Raw genomic sequence first — 18,381 nt, 5'->3', positions numbered from 1 at the left:
CTGGAATGGCTCCGAGGGCTGCAGGCTCATGTTTCCAGGCGAGCAGGGAAGACACCCTACTTGCTGCTCCCCCACGTTCTTCTTTGACCTCCTCCCTGGAGGAGGAAGAGGTTTGCTGTCAGAAGGAGGACTCTTTGGCTTGTCCCACAGGCCCCTCTCCCAGTGCAGTGAGAGAGGAGGGTCCCATTTCAGGCACTAGGTCATCTCCAGGGTGATTCCATAATTCTCCCTTCTTTCTGTGCCATTTAGTCTTCTGAGGGCACCTCATCTGCCTTTCTTTCCAGATTCCCAGTCTCCTGGCAGACATTTCTTCCTTCCCACCCTGTGTTCAGAGTCTGTCCCCATACCCAGTTTCTTCTGGAGAGCAGGTCACAGCAGCTGTCTCCAGGACCTGAAATGTGACCTTGCCAGGGTATGCAGAGAGGTACAGAAACCCTTCTCACGGAGTGTGCTTTGCCCAAGGCATCCTGCCATGGTCCATCACACCAGCAGCTCAGGGATCTCCAGAGCTCTTGGAGGTCCACCCCCTCCACCCTGACCCTCCTGTCCACCACCAGCCTTCCTGCAGGCCCAGCACACCCACAGTGCATTTGGGTCCTTCCTTTCACTCTGCATGGCTGGAGAACAGAGACCTGGGCTGCCTGCCCAGCCTGGGGTCCAGGTGCTGGGCAGGCACTGGGGGAGTATGGGGACTGCCTAAAAGGGCCTTTCCTGAGGACCAACAACACTGCTCTGGGCCATAACAGCTCTCCTTTGACATCCAGGAAGGTCGATGGGGGCAGCTCACTGTGGGAATTCAGGTCTGGGTGCCCCTACAAGTCCGTGTAAAATCAGCACATTGCCATGGGCAGAAACACACTATTGCCTCCACCTCCTGGGGAAAGCTGAGCATCTGGGGCTTGAGCCTCATTTATACAGGAGCCATTTCACCACAGACATAAATACCCATTTCCAGGCACAGGCAGACACGAGAGCCAGACCTTGGTGGAGGCAGGGATTGTTGGTTGAAAGGTATGCTGTGAGTGTGGCTTGGGGAAGGGAACACTGTGACCGTCTCTGACATATCCGGCATATAACACGACTGCAGAGTGACATTACATGGATTTGTGCCCTGCCCTGCCCCTGCTCACCCCAGCATTAACATCACACAGTCAGGCACAGTGCTGGAGCTTTAAATAGCCCAAGGCCAAGCTGGGGCAGCCCAAGGGACTGCAGTGCCCCAGCAAGGTGGAGCCAGGGGAAGGCTGGGGAGATGTTGAACCTGCAGTCTGTGTTGAGGCCGTGCTCTGGTGCCCTTGCCCTTCCCAGCCCTGGACTGGGGACATGCTATGGAAAGGTGGCACAGAGGCCAGGAACGATGTGTGACACTGCCCTCAAACACCCTCTGTGCCCTCAGGAAATTGCAGCTCCACAGGCACTCCAGGTCCTGCTCTTCCAGCATGTCTCCAGCCCTGTGTTATCCCCCTGTGGCTGCTCTCAGCCCATGACAAAGGGACTTGCACGTCCCTGCTTACAGTGAAGAAATCCCTGGACAATGCTGGATGCAATGAGCGTGTCCTAGGTCCCCACACCCAGCAAGCAGCTGCTAGTGGGATCAGGAGTCGATTTTCTTTCTCTCTCACATCAGTTTTCTGAGCCGCAAGACCTGACTTTGGCCCTTTCCAGCCACTCTTGATTCATCTTTAACTGCTTCCATTCCCGCTTCACTGCCGTGGCTGTGTGTGCACTGCTCAGGAATGTCACCCCTACACCTTACAGTCCTGCCTGTGTCCCCCTGCTCTGCAGTGACCTCCACGGCACCGGCGTATCCCTTCCCCACGGCAGGCAAAGGGACACGAGTGTGCCCAGGGGCGCAGCCGCGGGACCCTGCAGCCCCCGTGGGGAACGGAGGGTGCGAGCCCGACCCGGCCCGGCCCGGCCCGGCCCGGCGGCCGCGAGGTGGAGCCGTTCCCCCGCAGCTGCCATCCCGCATCCTCCGAGCGGCCCCGGCTCTTCGGGCTTGGCCGGGGAGAGGCTCCGGCAGCCGGGAGCGGGTGGATCGGTACAGCGGACTCGGGATAAGCCGGTCCCAGGGGGCACTGGCAGCTGAGTGTGTGTCCCCATCGACAGGAGCATGCTGTGCCTGTCCCGTTCCCGTCAGTGGGAGGATGTTGTGCCTGTCCCATTTCCATTAGTGGGAGGATGCTTTTTCCACAGATGGGAGGATGAGTGCACGTGTCCTGTTTCCACAGGTGGGAGGCTGCTGTGAGTATCCCATTTCCATCAGTGGAAGAATGCTGTGTTTGTCCTGTTTCCGTAAGTGGGAGGGTACTGTGTGTGTCCCATTTCCACAGGTGGGAGGATGCTGTGCCTGTCCCATTTCCACAGGTGGGAGGATGCTGTGTGTGTCTTGCATGCCTTGTGTGATTGCAGGAGCCTTGGCTGCCCCCAGGGCAGCTGGACCTCTCAAGGAAGCACAGCCACCCACCAGCAGCATCTGGATTACATGGATGCAGAGGGAGGGTCTCTCCTGCCTGAAGTCAGAAGGGAACCTCAGCTTTAGCACAAGGAGTTCTTTTAATAAATCTCATCAGGTACCTCAGCAGCTTCAGGTGCTGGGGAGTCTGCTCCTCTCTGCTCTCCACTCCCTGCTCCAACCCTTGTGCTTGCTGCAGGGATCTAACGGAGCTGGGTGACGTCCTCGCACACAGGGGGAAGGTGAGCCGTGCTGGTTGGTGGTCACACCTCATCTGCAGTCTCGGAGGAGCGGGTGTCCCCTGCAGAACGTGGCTGCTGGTGTTGCAATCGGAGCACAGCATGCTCCCGGTGCTGCAGGGGTGTTCCCAGACAGGCACCGAGGGAAGAGGCCCATAAACCTGCCTGGCAGATGGAGGCTGTCCTGTGTGAGCCAGGAGCAGCTCGCTGGGCTGGCTCTGTGGGTTGGCTTGTGTCTTGTTTGCTCCAAACCAATTCAGCCTTAGTGTTTGGGTAGATTTGGGCTGGGATTCCAAAGAGCCTCAGCAGCTCAAGCCGTGCCTCTGCTGCTCGACTGGGCACGGCACAGGGGCCTCTTGGTTTGCTCCCAGCCTGCCGCTGGGACCACAAGTCACAGCACGGAGACACCAGCACAGGTCTCCAAGGCAGCAGGGCCTGTTGCTGCTCAAACTTGCCTCGAGCAGCTCCTGTGGCTCCAGAGCCTGCTCAGTTGTAAGCAGCAGCAGCTACTGTGATATAAACAAATCCCTATTTTTCGAAGTGTTGGCGGGATTTAAGTGCCTGCTTCCTTGCCCTCTTTGGGAGTGCTGGCACGTGGCAGGCCTGTAGGGATGAAGGCAATTCACAGCTCCAAACCTGCCAGAGCTCAAGAAGTGTTTGGACAACGCTCTCAGGCACATGGTGGGATTGCTGGGGCGTCCTGTGCAGGGCCAGGAGTTGGGCTGCATGATCCTTCGGGGTTCCTTCCAGCTCAGGAGATTCTGTGATTCTATGAATTCCTGTGAGGCAGGAGAAGTGTGAGCACCTGGTCAAAGGCATGTGGCCACACTTCTCCAGTCCTCCAGACTGTCAGGGGAGGTCACCCCTCCACTGCCTCTGCTGATGGTCTGGGGCTGAGCTCTCTCTGGGGGAGGAGCCCATGGGGTTCCTTGGTGTGGCCGTGTCACACTCCTGGCACTGCTGAATCAACTACAGGTCTTTGGCTGAAGGTGTCCTGAAAATGTGTCTGTCTGGAAGGTGATGGGGGTACCTGGCTGGCAGCCACAGGGATGGCCAAGGGGAGCAGGGATACGAAGGGAAGGACTGGGACAAAGGCCTGGGAAGGAGAGACCAGGGTGAAGAGTGAGAGAAGGAAAGCAAGAGAGGGAGAGGAAAGGTGGGAGGGAAGGGGAGGAAGCTCATAGGAAAGCAGAGCATGAAGAGGGAGAGAAGAAAGACGGGTTGGGGGGAAGAGAAACACAGAGTTTTGTAACAACTTAAATTCATTCCAGACAATGTCCAAGGAGCCCTGGCAGCACGGGTTGAAACTAACCCTGCCTTTGATTTTATGAGTTCATTATATGTTGTTTGGGACAGTGATTCACGCGTCTTGGCTGCTTCACATTTTCCCTTGTGTCACAAATGAAGAGGGGACCATGAGATGGATTCTTTGGCTGGAAAATATTCCCTCAATTGTTAGGTAGACGTCTCTGTGCCATGCAGAGATCCCAGGAGAGTGGTCTCCTGGGCTGCCCCAGCACACACAACCTCTGTGCCTCATGTCTTGCTCCCTCTTAAAGACAAAGCACTGGGAATGGCCAGGCAGAGGGAGGTGAGAAGATGCCCAGAGATGGCCACGTATGTTCTGCACCCCCCCTTCACTGTGGGATGGGCCAGAGGATGGACACCTGGGAGAGCTCAGATTCATGTGGGGAGGACATGCAGCCACCAAGGATGGTCCTGTGAGAGCCCATCTCTCTGGATGGCAAGGGAGTGTGACCCCAAAGTCACAGTTCCAGGCCTGGGGACCCCGCCAGGGTCACACTGCAACACCTCCCTCCCCATCCCAGGAACATCACTGCACTTATAGGTTGTCGCTGCTCGAAGGTGTGAGGCACTGGCTGAACTCCAGGGAAAACCATTCAGGAATGGGTTTGTGGCTTCCAGACCATTTTGGTTGGGAATATTCACAACCTGTTCAGAAAAATAACAAAACCTGCCCAAGCCAACATCAAAGTTTGCATTGGAACCTATTGAAAAACACCAATGACTTGGTTGGGTATTGTTACTATTTTTAGCTTCATGTGTCATTTCAGGTTTTCCAGTGAAAGGAAGAAAAAAAACTCACTGATTTTTAAAACATGTTGTTGGTAGAGAAAATACAGGCCTCCGAAACCGGACACCGAAAGCTTTCTGCCTGCTTTTTCTGGTTTTGATTTACAATTTCTCTTCCAAACCCAGACATAGTTCAGTAAAATGTTACGTTTTGACCAGAAAGTCATTTTTCAGCATGGTCAGTTCTAGCCTGAGCCCTGGGAAATGACAGTGCTTCCAACCTGGAGAGCCAGGAGCAGCCTGCAGAGCTTCCCACGCTGGCATGCCTTACACTGACCAGCGGGAAAGTGCCTCGAAGATCCACTGGGGCACAGGAGGTTTTGCAGAGGCCTGAACTAGCTTGAAAGGAGAGCTGAGACTTCCTCATGAGCTTGTGCCTGTGCCAGATGAGCTCCCTGTGGTCTGCCAGGTAGAAGCCCCGTGCAGAAGCCCGCCCTGAGGTGGGCTGTGAGGACGGGGAGCGCTGCAGAGGGGCGGTCGGGGCGCACCCACAGCCCAGCCCTGCCACCCACGAGACTCCCTGCTCCAAGCCAGCCCCCCAGAGCTGTGCACCCCATCTCCCTCCTGCCCTCAGGCCTGGGCTCAGGCGCTGCTAGTCCTGTGGGGAGTCTGTTCTGAGGATAAAGCACAGTCTTTATTCTGCTGGGATTGCAGGCCAGCATCTTTCCCCAGCACAAGCTTCACTTCAGGAAAATGAGGAGGCGCTTTTTTTTTTCTTTTTTTTGGTATGAATGTTGTTGTTTTTAAAGAGAATTCTTAGGAAAAACACTCACTGAGACGGATCAGCTCATTTTCAAAGTTGTCCTGAGGCAAGAGGCAGAGGGTGTGGGCTGCGATACACACCCACATCTGTACAATGAGGAAGGCAACAGCGCAGAGCACAAACAATTGCATGAAAAGCTTTCCAACAACAAAGTTTGCAAGCCCACAGAGCCCAGGCTATTTCTTGTGGTCGGTGGGTAAGAGTTCCCAGATAATGCAGCCTGACAATGGAACAATGGGGGCCGAAAGACGCGGCTCATGATTAGGAGTTATATAACAGCGGCTGGCATTTATTAATAACACTCGTGTTGGGCTTCATTTTCTTTGTTAGCACTTTTCAGGTTCAGAGCACTTCACAACCCCTGGCTATTCCGCATCTGATGCTCGACACGAGGTGACTTGGAGGAAATGTTGGCCTGTGGCAGCAGGAACAACTTTCACGCCTGCTTCTCTTTCAGACCTTAAACAGGACAAGGGAAAATGCCCATCTGCCAAGAGATGGGCTTTCACTGACTAATTGGGACCTCTCCTATACTCCACAGTCACAGGGTGGTGTAAGACCACAGAGGAACATCATTTGGTAAAACAGGGTTTTCCTAGGGTGAGTTACTGAACGTTGATGTTTTCAAAGTGCTCCTTTTACCGGAGAATGAGCAAAACTGGGACTTTCACTGGGACGCAGAAATACAGTTGGGTGTGATCCCAAATGGGAATCAACCCTGGAGGAGCAGTCCACAGCCAGCCTGCAGCGATGGCATCTGCCTCTCAGCACAGCTTGGGGAGCAGGAGTGAGATGTCCCACCGGAACAAGGACAGCCACCGTGGCTGCCCACCATGTCCCTGGGCCGTGCCGAGGGGAGCGCTGAGCGCGGCTGCTCCAGGAGGACCCGCTCGGTGCGGTCAGGGCTGGGCTGGGGGTGTTTATTTCCCCTCTCACGTGGGACCTTGACGCAGAGCAGGAGTCATTCTGCCCTGCTCAGGGGATGAGTGGTCCAGTCTGAACAGGTTGTCTCCTTCTGGTCTGGGTAGGCTATTTATTGCTCCTCTGACTGTTGCTCGTGGTATGTGCTGACCGCTCAGCCTGCTTGTGAAAAACAAGAGAATTCCCGTCCAAGCTCCGGCGCCAAGCAGGCAGCGACGGTTTTCTTGAGCAGGCCTGAGAGCCTCTCCTCAGCCCTGGGAGGCAGATGTCTCAAAAGCGGCTCAGACATGGGAAAACTGTGGAAAACTGTGGCCCGGGACCAGGCTTTGGACTCAAACACCCAAACATCTCATCAGACTGTCTGCTCCAGAAGCAGAACCACCCCAGGCAGGAGAGAAACCTGCCCATGAGTGTGGAGGTGAAAGTGGAGGGCCTCGTGGCCCCACAGCTCTACTCCTGACCAGGAGGCATGGGGGACCTTCAGATTCCCACAGGAGAACCTTGCAATGAGGCAGGGTTTGCAGCTACAAAGGGACTTGGTGCCTTTTTCCACTGGTTCTAGAAGAGCATGTGCTCCAGTGATCAGTCCTGAGGCAGGGAAATTCACGCTTCCAGCTGTTCCTCTCATTGGAAAGGTCTGGAGATGCTACACAAAACCAAGGGCAAAGAGCCACCCTATGGACAGCCCCATGGCAAGTGCTGGGGAGGTGCCCACACAGCCTCAGCTCGCTGAAGGCACAGGGCTCTGATGCTGAAGAGCGATTCCCAGAGCCCACTGAGCAGTAACCAAGCTGATGCATCCTGTAAGGAAGAAATCTCTTTTGTTGGTAAGATCTAAATCAGTCACATCCGTCCAGACGTCCCTGACTGCACAGGAGGGGTCTTGAGATACTGCTTTTTTGTCACCTGGTGTCTCAGAGGCACTGGCAGCACCAGGAGCACTTTCTGCACTTGTGAACCACTGTTCCACATGGGGAAAAACCTCCCACTCCAGCAGCTAATGCTGTCTGGTGGTGAGCAGATTGCCCTCCGAATGGCAAAAGCACCGTGCAGGGGCTCTGCTCACCAGTAAACACCTGCCAGTCGGTGGCTTATCAGCTCTTCTACCTTAAAAGTGCTTGGGATGTCACCCCCACAGTGCAGTCCCTGCACATCTTCCCAGCCCTTTGCTGCCTGCAGCGTGTGAGACAGAAAGAGCAGGATGCTGGTGGCTCAGCATCCTCCCTGATGCAGCCAAGCACAGGCAGGGCTGGTACCAGGAATAACTGGTGGCCCATGGGGACCATGGAGGGTGGGTTGGGGTTGCCCTCGGGCTGAAGAATGTATCGCTGGTGGTGGCAGGGGAAGCCAGGATGTCTGCTGGGGTTCATCTCTCACCATGGATCTGCCTCAGGCTTGGGAGAGTCAGTCCCTGGGGCTTCTTCCTGCCCCTGTGTGCCTTCCTGCACAGTTGGGATGGAAGGCAAGCAGGCTGGGTCAGGGGGACCACACAGCATGGCCATGTCACGGTGACATGGCTACCAAGGGGGGAGTGGTGCCCCTGAGCCTCACCCCGGGACATCTGGCCCAGGACAGCAGTGCATATGGGATCCAGCTGCCTGTGCCTGACTCCAGGTGAGGTAGGATGAGGTGAGACTGGCTGCATGAGACAAGCAGCCACAGGAGATGATGAGAGTAATTTCAGACCTTTTAAATCAAGACTTAGATGTGCCCTTTGCTGCCGAGATTGAAATCGGGACCCTCCCAGCTTCAAAGACAGTGGGCATAAAAGGTCAGACTTTTTTCCCATACCTCCAAGCTCAGAGCTACAGCCAGAACTGTCTAACAGCACACTACTTCCAGGCAGAAAAATCCTTTTTGTTATGCTCTGAACAGAAAAGGCTTAATTACAAATTATTTTCTTTTGGAGGGAGAAACACATACTGACCTAGGCAAGTTGATGAGGAATAAAACATTCTCCTCACACTTAATGGGAAAGGATCACATCCACCATCTGGCCTAAAAGGAATTTTTAGTTCTTTTTTTGGCACCCCAATCTAAATGCACAGAATCTGCGGATTCAAACTGGATCAAAAGGCTCTGATGCTGTTGAAAGGAAATTTCTAAAATGCCTCATAATGACTTTTTTGCCCACAATTTAATTTGGTGGGAAATTGTACAGACAGACAAATAATGCAGTTTTAAGGTGAGTTTGGTCTAAAAAAGTTTCCTGCCAATGGCAAATCCTGTTCCTGGGGCTGTTGTTTTCTGGCATCTCTCTCCACACCCATCTTCTGTGCCTTCCCACCTCCAGACAAGGTGCATTTAACAGTATGGCACTGGCTTAATGCCATCTGGAGCCAAAACTGGTCTCTCTGGATCCCAGTGGCAACCACTCAATGGTTTGGCTTCTGGTATTTCTCTCAGCTCTGCCTTGCTTGAGGTTTTATCCTGTTGGAGGTTGGGGTTTTTTTTGGTCTTGTCCTTCTGAGCGTGGCTGGCACCTCGGAGATCACATTTAAGAGAGGGCAAGGGACTCCGTGTTCTCTGAATCCTTGGCCTGGGGCTTCCCTGGACAGGCTCCAACGGCTCTCAGGGCACAGCAGAGCCAGCCTTTCCCCCATGGAGCTCAGTGTCATGAAAGAGGAAAGGAAGAGCAAGGCAGTGATGATTGGAACGGCAAGTCTGCAGCGTTTGTTAGTAGGAATTAGTGCCACATTTACCAGTGGCATAATGACCCTTTATGCCCAGGATTAAGTCCTCACATCCCATGTTTTAGCAGGTTTGCACAGAGCCCACAAACAAGAGCTCTTATTTCCCTGTGTAGACATCCACAGACATCTCCTGTCCACACTACACAGGGGTGGAGGTTTGCAAATGGCCTTTCCTGGGCAGATGTGCTACATAGTCCTTGCCAGCACTTTTTGATGAAAAATGGCATAAAAATATAAAATTTTGATGAAGAACAGAGGGGGAAAAACCTGACTGAATTTTCACAATGCCTTTCCTGACTCCTGGCTTGCTACAGAGTTGATCGAATGTTTCTAAATTCAGCCACGCTTCAAAAATTTTTGACCAAAAAACACAAGGATTTTTTTAGTAAAACGTTTCTCATTTTTTCCCTTCTGGTTTGGCCATGTGTTTGACTCACTGCAAGGAGACTCCAGTTGATTTTTCTGACTAGAACCACACTTTAAAGAGCACAGCCATTCCCTTAATTGGGGCTGATAAATCTTGCGGGCACAGATGAAGATAAATCACATTTTGAGCCCAGAGTACAAATTCTCAGGGTTTAAACATTTGTGTGGTATTTGTTAAGCAATTTGGAGGCTTACTGAAGTAACTGAGCTGGACAACAGGGCTGGACCTGGCCCAGAACAACAACTGTGTACAGACACTCGGCGTGCAGGGAACAGGGATAGAGGGGCCTGGATGAATCCCACTTCACTCAGAGCATTCATGGAGGATGTCTCCTTTCTTCTATGCAGGGTATCTTTGGTTGGGCTTCCACTGCTCCCTTCGGGAGGATGGAGGGATGCTTTGTCAGCCCCCATGGGAAGCCTTTATATTCCAGGCATGCTAAAGCTCCTCATGAAGAACAAATTTGCTTCAGCCTGGAGGAAAGTTGTGGAGGACTTTGGCTTCTTGGAACTGTTTGCTGCTGCTGCTGCTGCAGTATCCAGAGGAAAAGGAGGCTCCTGGCACACTGGGGTGGCCAAAATGGGACCCCAGGGTCAGCAGTGGCTGCTGAGAAGCTGGAATTCCCAGAGAGCTGCTGCGTGTCCAACACGTGCCATCCCACCTGAGCTCAAAGCTTTGGCACTTTGGTCCGTGGCTGCTCCGCAGGACGGCACAGCTCCCTCAGATGGACTTGCTCCTCTCCGGCACCATCACTCCGTGATTCCTCCAGGGCTCTTGGCAGAGACCGCGGCATGTCCTCAGTGCTGGCAGCTCCCCTCGGGCACGGTGGGGACCACGCCGGCCGCTCCGGAGGCTGCGGGTCCTGGGACAGGTGATCGGAGCGTTGAGGCCACGAGGTCACTCTCTGGGACGCCTGCAGGCTCTGAGCCCTGTGCTGGCAGCTGGAGTCCTTCGAGGCCACGAGCCCCGTTTGGGGGGCGGGCGGCGGGACCTGCGGGCTCGGCCCGTGTGCGGGGGGGGGGATGCGGGACCCGCCCGTGCCCGACTGCGCCGCCAGGTGGCGCTGCCGTCCCGGGCCACGGCATGGGAACACCGGGATGGGATCCCGGGATGGGAATATGGGATGGGAACACCGGGATGGGATCACCGGGATGGGAATATGGGATGGGATCACCGGGATGGGATCCCGGGATGGGATCATGGGATGGGAACACCGGGATGGGATCATGGGATGAGAATATGGGATGGGATCACCGGGATGGGATCCCGGGATGGGATCACCGGGATGGGATCATGGGATGGGATCATGGGATGGGATCATGGGATGGGATCACCGGGATGGGATCACCGGGATGGGATCCCGGGATGGGAACACTGGGATGGGAACACAGGATGAGATCACTGGGATGGGAATAACGGGATGGGATCACCAGGAACTGCCCGAGACGGGCTCACCAGGATAGGATCACTGGGATGGGCTCACCGGGCACTGCTGGCTCCAGTGTGGGTGCTGGGACCACCAGAGCGATGTCTGGGTGCAGGCAGAGCCCCCGTGTTCCCAGCAAAAACTGCAGAGTCACAGAACGGGCCGAGCTGGAAGGGACCCACCAGCACTGAGTCCAGCCCTCAGCCCTGCACAGGCCCATCCCCAGAGTCACCCCCTGTGCCCCAGAGGATCATCCAAACCCTCCTGCAGCTCTGACAGCCTTGGGGCTGTGCCCACTGCCCTGGGGAGCCTGTTCAGTGCCAACCACCCTCTGGGGGAAGAACCTTGCCCTGAGATCCACTCTGAGCCTGCCCTGACACAGCTCCAGCCATTCCCTGGGGGCTGTCCCTGCTCCCCCCAGAGCAGAGCTCAGTCCTGCCCCTCCTCTGCCCCTGCCCAGGCAGTTGGAACTGCAGGGAGGTCTCCCCTCAGTCTCCTCCAGTTGAACACACCAAGTGCCCTCAGTGTCCTCACACGGCTCCAAATCAAGGCCCTTCCCCATCCTCATGGACTCCTCTGGACACTCTCTAATGGCTCGATATCTTTCCTATATTGCTGCCAGAGCTACCTGGTGTCCACAGCAAGGACCCAACCAATGCTGAGGTGAGGCTGCCCCAGGGCAGAGCAGGGCAGGACAATCCCCTCCCTGATGCCCCCAGGACAGGGTTGGCCCTCCAGGCTGCCAGGGCACTGCTGACTCAGGGACAACTGGCCACTGACCAGGACACCCAGGGCCCTTTCCCAGAACTGCTTTCCAGCGTCTCATTCCCCACTCTGTCCATATATCCAGGGTTGCCCCATCCCAGGGGCAGAATCCAACACTTCCCCTTGTTGAGGAGCCACATCCCAGCCCGGTCCAGCAGCCTGGGCAGAGGGAAGCTCCAGGTACAACTCAGCACTGGTCTCAGTTGGGTACCCAACATCACTCACACATTCACCATGTCCTTTTTTAGTGTCCTTCTCTATCCAGCATCACAGCTGTGCATTGACCCACACACTTTGCTGGCTCAAAGAGGTGTCCAAGAGAATTGCTGGCTGCAGTTCCGTGTGGGAAAGGAGGAGACAATTGTAGGCTCTTTCCTAAAATACGGTCAGAGAGCAGAACACCAAGTGCAGCTCAGTTCTTAATCTCAGCTCCAGAATGAAATATGGTCTCTGTCCCAATAAAGTAGATAAACTGAGCCAAGGCTGGAGGCCCAGTCCTTTGTTAGTACCACGTCCTGGAGAGAAAGTGTCTTTTGGCAGCAAACGGGATGGAAGCAGACCAGACAATGCTTGAGGACACAGCCAGCCTCAGAGGGGATCTGATGGCTCTTGCACAACCCTCCAAGAAGCTTATGGACAAACACCTGTACATGATCCAGCATCCAGGACAAGGAACTTTTTTTCTCCAGCACCCTTGCTCTCATTTCCCACCCCAAACTCAGAGCTCTTCAAAGGCTGTCCTGCCCTGGCACCTGAGATGCAGCCTTTACTTCCCTTTCCAGCATTCCTGCTCTCCACTCTGCCTCCTGCTACCTCCCCAAAGGTTGCCTCCAAAGCAGCCAACACCAAGACAGAGGAGCTACAAGGAGCACTGGGAATGCTGCTGCTCAGCAGAATTGCTATCCTGGGAGTTTCCAGGGTCCTTGCTGTGGACACCAGGTAGCTCTGGCAGCTCCAAAGCCTCAACCTCTTGTAGTGGCACACACTTTCCCCTGGGGAAAGGTCCAGATCTTACCTAAAGTGGGGGACAGTGAGCTTGGCTGGGCACCTTGCTCTCCTCCAGCATAAGGAGATAACTGGTTTCCACGGACCACGTTCCCAGGTGACGAGGCACAGGACATGGATGTCCTAGTCAGGTCCTCTATGAGCAACCATGTCCCATATCTGGATACCCTTCACTCCCACTTTCCAGATCCAAGGAGGAGCTTTTCCCATCATGTGCTCTGTCATATCTCTTGGACCATGGGCTTCTGTGAGGGCTCCTGTCCCTTTTTACGACATCTGTGTGATGGTGGAGAGCAGGTTCCCCTATCATACCCCAGCAGTCTGTGGTCCCTCAGTGGTCTGTGCCACACTCCAGAGAGCCTGGCAGGATGTCAAGGTTCTTTGGGCAGGGCACTGAAATTTCCTGGGAGGAATGGTGGGGCCTACAAAAAGAAAGGTGGAATCAGTGCTCTGAAATCCACTGCACCTATTCCACGCTTGGACACAGCTGCAACAGCCACGTCCCACACATCTGCTTCGGGGTTTGGGTCAGACTCATCCAGTGAAAAAAACCCCCACCATGTAGACAGTTCTGCTGTTTGCAAACAGGCCCTGCTTTTTTGTGAATGGGTTCATTCACAGGCCGCCTGAAAGGGCCATTTTAGCTAATGGCCGGCTCACAGGCGCTGCCTCCCAGCTCCCCGGGATCTGCTCCTCGTGCCTCTGCCTCTCTCATTGGGCTCCCGGCACCACATGACGTGCTCCCTTCTCCTTGATGGGGTGTCTGACATTTTCAGGCAGAATACCAAACAGCTAAGGGCGAAGAGCAGCCACGTCCCCGGGATGGTGCTGCTGCTCACGTTTGGTTTTAATCACCGACGGGGAAGGGAGGCTCATGCACGGTTTGTGCATGAACCAGCAGCCTGTCTGACACCTCCGGAGTGACAGTGGGTAAAGCCTGGTGCTCCCTGTGTTCCCTCATGGGGAGGGGTTAGGATCCTGCTCTGCTGAGCAGCAACTGGGTGCGTGGTTGGGTTTGCTACACATGGAGACAGCTAAGGAGAACTGCAAAGGAGTGGAAAGGCAGTCTGAGGTGCATCTTGCACGGAGGAAGCAGAACCTCCACCGTTATATCTGGCAGCCCCAAGGAGACAGTGAGACAAGAGCCCACCTCTGTCCACCCCATGGGGCTTGTCTATGGTCATCACAGATCATTTAGGTTGGAAAAGGCTTCTGAGATCACTGAGCAGGGTGCACCCTGGCCTGTGTCAGCACTAATAACCTCAGTGGTGTGGCAGGGTTTGCGCTGTGGTGATGAGAGAGGAGCTTGGGGTGCCTGAGGAAGCGGGTCCAGCTCAGTTGTCAGCAGGATGGGCTCACCAGGGACCTGCTGGTTGGACCAAGCAGGGTGTGAAAAGAGAATGGCTTTCCCTGGTAGCTCCTGGTGGCTGTGAGAGGCTGCAAAGGCAGAGTGACAGCAAATACTTGGGCCGGAGGGGCAGAAGAGAACAATTTTACATGTTGAGAAAAGTCCCAGTTTAGCCTGGGCTTTAAATTTTGAGGAGACCAATTACTGCCTCCTGCCTATTCATTTGCCTTTCTAGGAACGATGAGTGATGGGCTTAGGTCATCACACAGGCCCGAGTCAGATGTCTCAAGAGCTGGCATTGGACATCTGCAAGCTCTGACCCCGTAAATCTGGGTCACCCTGGCACCGAGAGAAACTGCATTCCTGGGGACCAACCTTAGCTGAGCTAAATGGGGAGAGGCAGGATGGGAAAATGGGGATGAAATACCCTTTGCCAATGGGGACAAAAAAGTTAACCTGCTGCTGGTGTCAAAACCAAACTGGGATGTGAAAGAGGAGTGAAAAAGTGCATCCATCCCACTGAGTCAACTGCCAGGAGCCATCCTGAGCTCATTCTCTCTCCCAAGACAAACAGGGTCATCTAAATCTGGGGTTCGTGCATGAGAAAGCAGTTCACCAAGTGATAGAAGGGCCTTGACATGCAGAAGGAAGAGGAGGAGACCTCTGCAGACCTGAGAGAGGGGTTCTTTGCTCCAGCTCGCCTTTGTAGGGACTACAAGGAAGAGATCCAGCTGTGATCCAGCCAAGGGAACCGCTGCAGCACAGCATGTGGTGTTGGAGCAGGTGAGCTCTGGCCAGCACTGGCTGTAGAGAGGAAAACTGCCTTTGTTTTCCCATCATGCCAGTGGACATGTGCCTGCAGGACATGGGACAGCCATCAGGTCTATCTGTGCTCTGCCCTGCCTGAAGGAAGAAGGGGTTAAAGAGCTGATGCTCCAGTTCCCACCTTCTACTTAAGCCCAGAGTCTCGGTGTGGAGAAGGGAGACTTCAAAGCGTGGGGCTCACTGTGGCTTCACAGGGCATGGACAGGGTCCCCCCACAAACAGCGGTGAGCAGAGGGCCAGAGGTGCCCAGGAGGGGTGTGCACACCCTGTCAGGGCACGGTCATGGTCGTGCATGTCTCCTGACAGCGTAATGACAAGCGGGACCCAAGTTAGAGGATGGCACCCACCCTTGGTGCTCCAGCCCTTTTCCCAGGCCTCCGCCCCAGAGCTCAAGGGAAGACCCATGTTTTCAGAAGTTGGCACCCACCACCTCTCGGGGTTCTGCTGGTTCTGCCTGTCCTGCCCCCTTCCCCCCGCAGCTCGTCCCTTAATCACAAGCAGCTTTGGGGAGACAATGCAATAACCGCACCAAAGAACTAGGCTTGTTCCCCTTTGTCTTCCTCTCCTTTGAGGCTCGGCAGACAGGCGAGCCATCACGCCCACGGCCCAGCCGTCACACGTCCGACTCATCGCCTCCCGGGGCAGCCGTGCGGGAGGCTCCCGGCACGAGGTGACCGCGCATCGGCACGAGGTGACCGCGGCGAGGCAGGGCCAGGCGAGCTGGCACACACCCCGTGGTGGCTGCCCTCTTCTCCCCGGCCCAGCCTGCTCCCAGCACCTCAGCTCTCGTGCTTTCTCCTCCAGACGAGCTGTCATCTCAAGCGGGACCACTGAGTTCTCCCCAGAGGCGGCGGCAGCCCCCCCCTCCTCCCTCCAGCACATGGCACGGAGGCTTTTAGGCTGGTTTTCACTGGAGTTCACACAAATCTCGCCTTCCCCGTTCCCAACCCCCACCTTCCCCGCGCAACTGAACTCAGCCATTGAGCCCAGCGAATGGTTTATTTCCCAGGTTAGCACAAAGCAAGGGGTCTCTGTGTGCCCCTGGAACCAGCAGAACAAAACGCACAAAGACGTTAGAGGGCCATTTGTAACCAAATCCCAACACACCAGATACTGTTGGGATTATGTCAGAAATATTTTCCCAGAATGCCCTCCCCCCATGCTCCCTCCTACAGATGTTCGGCCCCCACACCACAGATGTTGTTCCTCTTGCAAAATGAGCTTTCCCCTTCCTCTCCCAAATGCCCCTGATGTTTTGCACATTGCCTTTGCCGAGGTCTTCTTTTCACTCTGACCTCTGCATCCCCCCCTTCCCCAGTCCCTCGCCACTGAACGGATGGAGAGGCCAACCTGCATCCTCATGCGGGGCTGAGCGAGTGGCCACAGGGCTCTGCTGGGACGTGGGCTACTGGATGTCACTATCCCTCTCACACCTTGTCCCCACCATGCCCTTCTCAAAGCTCTCTCCCTCCTTTGCCTTTAATCTCTGGGTGACCTCCAGCTCTGTAGGTTTGCTCCATGGGGCTCTCTGGACCTCAGTCCCCTCAGAGGATGATGGAGGGATGTGAGCCAGACCCCTTGGAGGGCCCTGGTGCCTTCCCATGGGCTCGGTGCTGCTTTCCTCTCCTGCATGCCAAGCTGGAAGGGGACAGGGTCTCCCCACCATACCACAGCAGGCTTGGCAGAGCGTGCTCCTCGCTGGCACAAGCCTTCGGCAGCAGTTTGTTCCTCGGGGATGCCGGGCGCGTTTCAGACACCGGAGGGAACGGCCAGACCTTCCCCTCCAGCACCACCAGCCCACGCGGAACACGCTGGGGATCGGCCTGGCAACCCGTCAGGGCCGCGCTCCAAGCCCTGTGACAGACAGACAGACAGAGAAACAGACAGATAGACAGACAGATCTCGGTCGGGAGCGGGCTCGCACTGCCAGTGCCCCGCTCACCAGCGCCGGGCTCCTCCCCAGCCGGTGCCGGCAGCCTGCCCGTGCCGAGCCAGCTCGGCTCTGCCTTGCCCTGGTCCCACGAGCTCCGGTGGGAGCGCGGGGGTCCCGCCGGCCCCGGCACACGAGCTGAGGGCACTGTGTGCCATGGCAGGGTCAGCGCTTCCTCCTGACCCCGCACACCCCCGGAGGCGCCGCGGGGAGAGGTGCCAGCCCCGGGGCTCCGTCGCGGCAGCAGGGCCGGGCGCAGGGCTCGTCTCCATCCTTCCCTCCTGCGCTAGTGGCGGCAGCCGAGAAAAAACATTTGTTCTGACACACGCGGGGCTGCCAAGATGTGTCAGGCGCTTTGATGGCCGGGGCAGTAACCTCGACCGCTTCCTCTGCCAGCGGGAGAGCCGAATCCAAGAGCCACAGAGCATGGAATCTCCCAAGGACTTCAGATGACACCTCCAGGCCGGGACATCGCGGCTCTTTTACGCGTTACGAGATATTTCTCTCCCGTCTGTGTTTGTTTGTGTTGGTTTTTTTTTTTTTTGTTTTGTTTTTTTGTTTTTTTGTTTTTTTTTCCTCCCCAACAGGTTATACACGCAAAGAAAACCCAGAGCGGGATCCCGGAGAGGCAGAAACCGGTGGAGCTGTCCCGACCTTCGGGGTGTCTCGCGATTTACGTCAGTGTGGCCCAGCCAAAGCCCTTTACTCATCACCTGCTCCGAGCAAGAATCCGGGTCTCCGCTGGTCTCCCAGGGAGCTGGGGTGTAGCACGGGGTTTTTCTTCAAAGATAGAGTTTATTGCTAAAAATGTTTTGATCAGTGATAGCTCATATTTACATTGATATGTTTTTAAAGGAATATTCAAGTAAACATTTCCAATAGTTTCTGGCATAATCTCTAGCTTTTTTTTTTCCTATACACAAACGTTAAAAATAAATAAACTGTACACAGAAAATTTCCTTTAACATCTCTACATGACTATATGTATTCCCACACAACAAAACAATTCCACTCTTTCATAGATTTGTACTTTTCTTTAAAATTTCCTCCTTAATTAATTGTTATACACTTAAAAAAAAAACCAAACCAACAAACCCTAGAGAGCTTGGCAAATTAGTTCAAACATCAGTGACAAGGTCTGAAGAAGACAAAAAAAATACAGCACAGAGAAACGACCGTCTTCAGGGATGCTGCCATTCTTGCTTTTCTTTTTTGTACAACCCCCCCGCCTCTTTTCTCCTTTTGATAAAATCATCCTTACAGGAAATTTCTGCCCTCCCCTTCAGCAGGGAAGTGCTCGGGTTCTGTGGGGATGGGTTTAAAATGTGGTCCTATGTCTTTAAAATAATAATAATAACAATAATAATTATAATAATAATAAAAAAACAGCTGCGATTCCCCCTCGCCCCCCTTTCCCTTTAAAATCTCTCTATTTACATGACTGGTAGGGTTTTTTCTTTCCTTTTTTTTTTTTTTTTTTTTTTTTTTTT

The 18,381-nt window shown here is 54.7% G+C and overlaps 1 protein-coding gene across 1 annotated transcript in view; it reads right to left on the bottom strand.

The window, feature by feature from the left end:
• Nucleotides 1-18,381, bottom strand: part of LOC114064539 — a 25,380-nt gene that overhangs the window by 5,826 nt on the left and 1,173 nt on the right. Inside the window, exon 2 of the mRNA XM_027897706.1 lies at nucleotides 16,625-16,815. Within this exon, the coding sequence (XP_027753507.1) occupies nucleotides 16,625-16,815 (191 nt within the window). The remainder of the gene's footprint in view (nucleotides 1-16,624; nucleotides 16,816-18,381) is intronic.

This window comes from Empidonax traillii, unplaced genomic scaffold, assembly GCF_003031625.1.
Source record: "Empidonax traillii isolate 1590-97213 ecotype Southwest subspecies unplaced genomic scaffold, ASM303162v1 scaffold555:size490716, whole genome shotgun sequence".
Taxonomy (NCBI): Eukaryota; Metazoa; Chordata; class Aves; order Passeriformes; family Tyrannidae; genus Empidonax; species Empidonax traillii.
The sequence above is the reverse complement of the archived record's forward strand: the minus strand, read 5'-3'. Positions and strand labels throughout refer to the sequence as shown.